The following is a 9,292-nucleotide window of genomic DNA, read 5'->3' as shown; positions in this document are numbered from 1 at the left end:
CCCCTCACAAAATGAAGGCATCGACCGCGATTCCTACAAACATGCAAAATAGGGAAGGGGGAGAACAAAAAGGGAAACAAACATGCATAAGGGGACTATTGGCCACTAGGGCCGGCACCATCATCACCCTTATCCCAACCTCCAGTGTAACCGAGAGGAAATCCATAGTGACCCTTGAATAGGTCAAGTTGGGATCGGGTCAATTGATCGTAGGGCTCACGCTGACCAAGGGGCTCGGGGTGATGGGGGTGAACATAGTAGTATGCGGGATCACCCCGATAATCACTCCCCCCGAGACCCTATAATCATAAGGCGGGAAGTTGCGCCTTGGCACATCGAGGTCCTCAACCCCGAGCCAATATGGGTACGTAGGGAGGTTGTCACCACCCCAGGAAGGTACCGGCCCTAGTTGGGGCGGCACATAAGGGTAGTTGACCGGAGGTGTGACCTCCCCCTTACGCACACTAGCGTCATACAAGGCGCTAGTTTGATAAGACAGAGTTTGATGGTCTGAGTACATACCTTGCATGCTCAATTGCATGCGCTCCATGTTGTCTCTCATGGCCTCCATCTCTCGGAGATAAGCATACCCTTGGAAATCTTGTTGTTGTTGTTGTCTTTGTTGTCTTCTTTCTCTTCTTCTTCTTCTTTGAGCATCATCATGAAAATGCTCATGTTGTTGTTGTAGTGGCGGTTGTTGTTGCTCTTCATCATATTCTTCTCCTCCTCCTTCCTCCTCTTCCTCATCATTCTCATCATCCTCCTCCATCTCATTATCCTCTTCCATCTCATCTTCAATTCTCCCATTGTCCCTAGGGATCATCCAAATTTTTCTAGCCTCACGAAGGATGGAGGTGGCGGCCGGGTTAGGGAGTAGGCAATGGTGGGTATTTCTCACTAGCCAAGAGTAAGTATCAGTTCTCCTAGTGCTAGTTATGAAACGCAAAGTGTTAACTTGTTTCAAACTAATCCACACGTCTTCACTCCTTCCAATCGGAGTGCAAGACTTCAAGAACCCCTCTTGCTTAAAATACGACACAAGACGTGTCACCATGCCCCCACAATGAATTTCCCCCGTTTTGACCCCATGCATTAATCCTTACAACAATTCATGAAGATATAGCCAAAATTAATCCTTGACCCTAAATCCGGCTTGGTAGCCATCCATAACACCATAATCTCCTCTCGAGATAACTTCCCCAAATCTTGCTTATTAAAGACCGAATACCCAAGAATTCTATGAAGGATCCTAAGGGCCGGATGGATAATCTCACTAGCAAGAGACTTCTTCGAATCAAACTCCCTCTTGTTGGCTATGGTTCTCCACCAAGAAACCTCATTATACTCAGTTTGGACTAGGGAGATAAGGGGCTCGAAGATATCACCATTGGGGTTGAAACCAAGGGCTACATTGAACTCGGCTAGGTTCATAGTGTGTTTGACATTGAAGAGTTGGAAGGAAATAATAAAGTCGGTTTCCCCCACCTTATTGAACTCAAATGTGGAGAAAAACTCAATGGAAGGCTCCAAATAGGTTCTAGGGGAAGACTTTATAAACTCACCCAAGCTTAGGTTGTTTAGAAGGATGTCAAGGTCATTTTCAATTCCTAGCTTGGCCATGTCCTCACGAAAGTAATGTCGGGAAGGTCTAAACTTCCGATCTTTCATTTTGTTATAGATGGGGGTTTGTTTAGACTGGTTCAAAAACTTGAGAGGGGGTAGAGGAGGAGGAGGAGCATCATCTTGTGTTGTGGAATGCGGTTGGGGTTGAGGGTTTGAGGATTGGCCTTGAGAAGATTGGTCGGGGGATTGGTTTGAGCGCTTCTTGCTACTTTTCACTCTTCTTATCAAATCCATTTTGACAAAATTCACACAATTCACAAGAACAACACAAACTCCCTCAAACAAAACAACTACCACCAAAATTACTCACAACCCTCCTTACAAATCCAACCAAACCACCACAAACTACAAGGTACCTGTTCCAATCAACACAGCAACCAAAATCCAACAACAAACAACAATATCAACAATCAATCATCAATATAATCATGAATCAACAAGAAAAAGTAACAATCACCCAAATATACCAAATTTCCCATAAATCAACCATAAAACACAAAAATCATGCTCAAAATCAAGGTAAACAAACCAATGTAAAGAAATCAATTGAAATTTGACAAAAATATTACAAAGGTTAGAAGTATACCAAGATTGGAGATTCAAATTCAACTCAAAGCACTTCAAAGACCCGAAATTTCCCGAAACACCACGAGAAAGGAGAGTAGGAGTGATGAAAATGGAGGAATATGGAAGAATTTGTGAAAATATTAGGCAAAAGTTGAAGAAATAAGTGAGAAATTGATGTTTTGGGTTTAGGGTTTGAGAGGAGGTAGAGAGAGAAAGGGGAAAAATAAGAAGAAGAAGAGAAAATAAGAGAGGAGAGAGAAAGAGAGGAGAGGGTGCGCCCGAGTATAACAAACCCAGATCGCCGTGCCCTCTCCCGTCTCTGCCACGCCCGCGGCAACTCTCCCGCGCCCGCGGAGAGACCGCGGGGCAACCGCGGGGAGCTCCTGGAACTTTTGGGATTTTTTTACCTGACGGTGGGGCCGCGCCCTCTCTAGAAATGCCGCGCCCTCTCCAAAACTTCCCGCGCCCGCGGAGAGACTGCGGGGCAACCGCGGGAAGTTCCTGGAATGAATTTCCAAATTTGCTTGAATTGAGGGCCGCGCCCTCTCCAGACATGACGCGCCCTCTCCAAAACATCCCGCGCCCGCGGAGAGACCGCGGGGCAACCGCGGGAAGTCCCTGGAATTAATTTCCAAATTTGCTTGAATTGAGGGTCGCGCCCTCTCCAAACATGACGCGCCCTCTCCAAAACATCCCGCGCCCGCGGAGAGACCACGGGGCACCATGGGAAGTCCCTGGATTGAACTTCAATTTTTCTTGAAATGAGGGTCGCGCCCTCTCCAGAACTTTTGAGGCCTCTCCAAAACTTCCCGCGCCCGCGGAGAGACCGCGGGGCAACCGCGGGAAATCCCTGGATTGAAATGCCTCAAAAAGGTGAAGAGTCCTCCGAGGTCTCTCCAAGCCCTCGGGAAGCCCTCTACCCTACACTCTAAACTCTTCATCAAACCCCTTCTTTCCAACAAGTGATGATAATAGTACTTCTTGAGCCGATGACCATTAACCTTAAATGAAGATGAGGAGTTCAAAGGAGAAATCTCCACGACACCATTATAAAAAACATCTTTCACCAAGAATGGTCCACTCCATCTTGACATGAGTTTTCCGGGGAACAACTTCATCCTTGAATTGTAGAGGAGGACTTTGTCACCTACACAAAACTCCTTTTTCTCAATTAACTTGTCATGAACCTCCTTGGAGAGAGCTTTGTAGGTGCTAGCACAATCGTAAGCATCAAGTCGAAGTTCCTCTAGCTCATGAAGATCCAACCACCTCTTCTCCCCTGCACTAGCTAAGTCAAAATTTATCTTCTTGATGGCCCACAAGGCACGATGTTCAAGCTCTACCGGGAGATGTCATGATTTGCCATAGACAAGGCGATATGGAGAAGTACCAATAGGCGTCTTGAAAGCCGTCCTATTAGCCCAAAGAGCATCATCTAACTTGTCCGACCAATCCTTTCCATTCCTTGCAACCGTATTCTCAAGAATGAGCTTTATTTGACGATTGGAGACCTCGACTTGGCCACTCAATTGAGGATGATATGGAAGGCCGAACCATTGATGCACTCCATGTTTCCTCAACATCTTTTGGAAGGCGTTGTGAGTAAAATGAGATCCGTTATCGCTTATCACAGCCTTAGGCACGCCAAACCTTGAGAAGATGATTTTGTTGAACAACTTCAACACTACTTTGTGGTCATTAGTAGGGGAGGAAATGGCCTCAACCCATTTAGAAACATAGTCCACATCCAAAAGTATGAATTGATTACCATATGAAGATGGGAATGGTCCCATGAAGTCAATCCCCTAAACATCGAACACCTCTAACTCAAGAATGGGCTGTTGAGGCATCTCATTCCTCTTGGAGATATTCCCAACCCTTTGACATCGGTCGCATGACTTCACAAAGCCCCATGAGTCCTTGAAGAGATGCGGCCACCACAAACCACATTGAAGAACCTTGGTAGCGGTCTTGGAAACACCCATATGCCCACCACTAGGGTCCGAGTGGCACATCCTTAAAACACTAGGCACCTCTTCATTTGGAACACAACGTCTAAGTAAGCCATCAACCCCTCGTTTGTATAAGATTCGATCATCCCACAAGTAATGTCTTTCCTCCCTTTTGATTTTCTTCCTTTGGTTCTTTGAGAAGGAGGGTGGAAACTCCCCACATGCTAGAAAATTCACCAAGTCGGCATACCATGGGAGTTCCTTCACCTCTATGGCATATATGAAGTCATCAAGCATTCTATCCTCAATTGGTGAACCATCATCATGAATTTGATCACCCTCAAGGCGAGAAAGATGGTCCGCAACAACATTCTCCGCACCCTTCTTGTCCCTAATCTCGATCTCAAAAGTTTGCAATTCAAGCACCCATCGAATCAACCGAGGCTTGGACTCTTTCTTGGCAAAGAGATACTTGAGGGCCGCGTGATCCGTGAAAACTATGGTCTTGGAACCCAACAAGTAACAACGAAATTTCTCAAAAGAGTGCACAATTGCTAAAAATTCCTTTTCCGTTGTTGTGTAGTTCTTTTGAGCCCCATTGAGTGTCTTGGACATATAGTAAATCACATGAAGCTTCTTTTCTACACGTTGTCCCAAAACACCTCCAATTGCCCAATCACTCGCATCACACATCAATTCAAAAGGAAGATCCCACCTTGGGGCTTGAACAATAGGAGTGGAGATTAAGGCCTTCTTCAATCTATCAAATGCCTTCAAGCATTTGTCATAAAAAATGAACTCAAAATCCTTTTGAAGAAGGTCATTTAGGGGCTTAGCAATAAGTGAAAAATCCTTGATGAACCTCCTATAAAAACCCGCATGACTAAGGAACGATCTCACTCCCTTAACATTCACCGAAGGTGGAAGTTTCTCAATCACTTCTATTTTTTCCTTATCCACCTCTAATGCCTCTATTTGAAATCTTGTGCCCAAGCACTATACCTTCCTCCACCATGAAGTGGCATTTCTCCCAATTCAAAACAAGATTGACCTTAACACATCTTTCCAAACACTTCTCAAGGTTCACAAGGCACTCCTCAAATGAGACACCCCCCACCGAAAAGTCATCCATGAAGACCTCCATTTCCTCCTCCAACATATCCCCGAAAATACTCATCATGCACATTTGGAATGTAGCGGGTGCATTGCATAACCCAAAGGGCATTCTTCGATAGGCAAAGGTCCCATAAGGACATGTGAAGGTAGTTTTCTCTTGATCATCGGGGTGGATGGGGATTTGGAAGAATCCCGAATATCCATCGAGGAAACAATAAAACTTGTTCCTTGTTAGTCTTTCAAGCATTTGATCAATAAATGGAAGAGGGAAGTGATCCTTCTTGGTGGATGTGTTTAGACGTCTATAGTCCATACACATCCTCCAACCCGTGACCGTCCTAGTTGGAATGAGCTCACCCTTCTCATTCTCAACCACGGTCATGCCCCCCTTCTTTGGAACGACATGCACGGGGGAGACCCACCTTGAGCTAGAGATGGGGAATATGATTCCCGCATCCAATAGCTTGGTGATCTCCTTCTTAACTACCTCTCCCATTTGGGGATGTAGTTTTCTTTGTCGTTCGATAGAAGGAAGGGCGCCTTCCTCAAGTGTTATGTGGTGTTGGCACAAGGCGGGGCTTATACCTTTAAGATCATCAATTGTGTACCCCAAAGCACCTTGGTGCTTTCTCAAAACACCACATAACGCTTGAGCTTGGCTCACGCTCAAGGATGCATAACTATCACGGGGTAAGTGGAATGAGGGCCCAAGAACTCATACCTAAGGTGTGATGGTAGAGTTTTGAGCTCTACCATAGGCACACCGTTACCTTCTTTTGATGTGGCCGCTTGCAAAGCTTCTTGGCTTGAGATTTTCAAGCACATTTGCTCATCCACTTCCTCCATGCTTCCATTAAGCAATTCCTCATAGAATGCCACTTCCTTGCATGGTGTACCTACTTTGTCCTTGTTCAACAAAACATTCTCAAGAGCATCGTTAGAGGTGAGCAAGTGCTCATGCATGGAAGACACAACATGATCAAGTGAATCAATCATCATGCAATTTTTTAGAGAAGAACATGGATATTTCATGCTTTCATTCAAATCAAATTCAATGACCTCATCTCCTACCTTAAGGGAAATCTGTGCACTCCTCACATCAATCATAGCACCCGAGGTAGCAAGAAAGGGTCTACCTAAAATGATTAGAATGGTAGCATCTTCATCCATTTTTAGCACAATAAAATCCACCGGGAACACAAACTTCCCAACCCTCAATGGAACATCTTCTACCTTACCTTTTGGAAACTTGATTGACCTATCGGCTAATTGCAAGGTAATGTTAGAAGGTAAGAGTTCCCCTAGTTCAAGTCTTTGATAAACCAAATATGGCATTATGCTCACACTAGCTCCCAAGTCACATAAGACATTATCAATTTGCATCTTGTTAATGGCACAAGGGATGGAGAAGTTTCCGGGGTCTTTCAATTTGGGTGGCATTTTGTTCATGATGATAGCAATACAATTTTCGGTCAAGTTGATAGTCTCCACAACCTCACAAGTTCTTTTCCCACTTAAAATGTCCTTGAGGAATTTGGCATAATTTGGCATTTGGTTGATCACATCGGTAAAAGGTAGAGAAAGATGAAGTTGTTTTATCATATCAATGAATCTCCCAAATTTTTCATCCAATTTGTGTCTCATGAATTTTTGTGGGTAAGGGAGCTTGGGTTTCACAATTTCTTTCTCTACTCTCACCTCTCTAGGTGTCTCAACCACAACCTCATCCAATGATTCCCTATCCCCCTCATTCTCAACCAAGGCTTCCTTAGGAATCTCCTTATCTTCACCCTTCCTAGGCAATCTCTCCTCAAGAACCTTACCACTCCTTGTAACAATAGCATTCACGGGTTTCTTGGGATCAAGACCTTGGGAAGGTAAAGAAGAAGGGCTTGAATGATCTTTCAAAGCATTAGCAAGTTGAGAAATTTGGTTTTCAAGCATTTTATTGTGGGTCATCATTTCATTGAACTTTTTATCACTAACGACCATGTATGTGTTCAACAACTTGGTTTGATTCTCAATTATTTCTTCCAAATTGGTCCTAGGTGAAGAAGGTTGTGAATAGGAATTTTCACCTTGAGTTCTTGGAACAAATCCGGGTGGGGGACCTCTTTGAGCATTATTTTGAAAATTGCCCCTCCTTTGATTGTTCCAAGTACCCCTATTTTGATTTTGACCATAACCTTGATTATGGTTACCACCACCTTGATTATGATTACCACCACCTTGGTTATAATTTCCATAACCTTGGTTTTGATTACCATAATTTTGGCTTTGATTTTGGCCACTATAACCTTGGTTATTATAGCTACCACGAGAACCTTGGTTCCCTTGGTTTCTATAACCACCACCTTGGTTATAGTTGTCAAAATTGCCTTGGTTTTGGTAATTCCTATTCCATTGACCTCTTTGATTATCAAACCGTTGAACATTATTATTTGACACATAGTTCACATGCTCACTCTCATTGTTATCAAACTCATCAACACATTCATTAGGACAATTACTAGAGTCATGATCATACGATCCACATGCATCACAAAACAAACAACCCATAGGCATATTATGTGAAGAGGGAGGGGGTTGAGAGTTAGAAAGAGTACCTCTCCCCTTAAATTGGGAGGGAAGATTCGAAGCTTGAGAAGAAGAAGAAGCACTCTCCAACTTGGCTTTGATTGCGGTCACCTCCTTTCCCAAGTTTGTCATTTGGGAGGAAAGGTTGTTAATCGCATTTAGATGGTCCACCGAGTACAATGAAGATTGCTTTCTTGAAGAGTCCCTCTCTCCATCTTGCCAATCTCTATAGTACGTCACCACGTCCTCAATAATGTTCACCACTTCTTTTCGGTCTTGTTCATGATAGGACCCCCGGCCCCCCATCAAGGCATGACTTGCCTTGGGGACTTAAACCGCCATAGAAGATTTGGACCACTTGGTATGTTGGGATTCCGTGGTGAGGGAACTCCCTTTGATACTCTTTGTATCTCTCCCATGCTTTGTAAAGGCTTTCATTTGGCCTTTGCTTGAACCCTTGAATCAAGGCTCTTGCCTCCGCCGTCTTCTTTTGAGGGTAGAAGCGGGACAAGAAGGCCTTTGTAATATCATCCCATGTTCTCAAGGAATTGGGCTTCACCTCTTTATCTAGCCACTCTAAGGATCTTCCTATGAGAGAGAAGGGGAACAACTTGAGGCGGATGAACTCTTGAGAAACTCCGTTGACTTTGATGGTGTTGCAATACTTCTCAAATTCTTTAAGATGGTTCAACGGGCTCTCATTCTTAGCCCCACTATATTGCCTCCTCTCAATTAAGGTGATCATGGCCGGCCGAATTTTGAAATCATTTGTCGGTATTGTAGGCGGAGCTATGCCGCTCTCAAACCTATATGCACCGGGTATTCCTAGCTCCTTCAAGGCCACCCTAGGATTTTCTCCCATGCCTTGCTCTTCTTCAATCTCTTCTTCACTTGAAGAACTATACCCCAAGGATCGATTAGCTATTCTTCTCCTTGAGAGAGTCCTTTCGATTTCCGGGTCAAAAGGCACAATGGATTGATCACGAGCTCTATGCATGCAAAACTCAAAGAAAATATTAGTAGCACGGCTACAAGTATAGCCTAAAGAAACAAAATCTTTTTGTATTTTTTAATTAAAATGAAGTAGACTCAACAACAAAAGCTAAGCACCAATATCATCTCCCCGGCAACGGCGCCATTTTGACAAGAGGAAAATGTATGTCGTTATCTACCCTTTCCCCAAGTGAAAACTAGAGTCTAAGTCAAGCTACCTCGAAGATGGAGTTGAGATTATGGTTGGCACTATGGTACACTAAAACAAGTCTAATCAAGTAAATCAAAGGTCTAAACACTAGGGATATGGGTTCCACATGCAAGTTCAATGATAATGCTAATTTAGAGCCCAATCAATTAATTCAAGTATTGCAATGGACAAACAATAGTAGCAATCAAGAGAGTTCAAATGCTATCTCCTATAGGCCAATCTAGGAGTCACCATGAAAGGCAAATCAAGAAGA

The 9,292-nt window shown here is 43.9% G+C and overlaps 1 protein-coding gene across 1 annotated transcript; it reads right to left on the bottom strand.

The window, feature by feature from the left end:
* Positions 1-1,900: 1,900 nt before the first annotated feature.
* LOC110690329 lies at positions 1,901-3,983 on the bottom strand. The gene is made up of 3 exons (XM_021867155.1): positions 3,581-3,983; positions 3,169-3,529; positions 1,901-1,979 (listed from the first exon to the last, which is right to left on the bottom strand). The coding sequence occupies exons 1-3, from the start codon at positions 3,981-3,983 to the stop codon at positions 1,901-1,903; spliced, it is 843 nt and encodes a 280-aa protein (XP_021722847.1).
* Between the last annotated feature and the right edge of the window lie 5,309 nt (positions 3,984-9,292).

This window comes from Chenopodium quinoa, unplaced genomic scaffold (assembly GCF_001683475.1).
Source record: "Chenopodium quinoa cultivar QQ74 unplaced genomic scaffold, ASM168347v1, whole genome shotgun sequence".
NCBI lineage: Eukaryota > Viridiplantae > Streptophyta > Magnoliopsida > Caryophyllales > Amaranthaceae > Chenopodium > Chenopodium quinoa.
This window is presented reverse-complemented; position numbering and strand designations above follow the sequence as displayed.

Bases quoted from the DNA above. Each gene is read 5' to 3' on its own strand.
- LOC110690329 (XM_021867155.1), bottom strand. From the start codon at position 3,983: ATGGGACCATTCCCATCTTCATATGGTAATCAATTCATACTTTTGGAT. The intron at 3,530-3,580 runs GTACTTCTCCAT...ATCTCCCGGTAG, and splicing joins GGCTTTCAAGACGCCTATTG to AGCTTGAACATCGTGCCTTG. The intron at 1,980-3,168 runs GTACTATTATCA...TGATTGGAACAG, and splicing joins AATGGTCATCGGCTCAAGAA to GTACCTTGTAGTTTGTGGTG.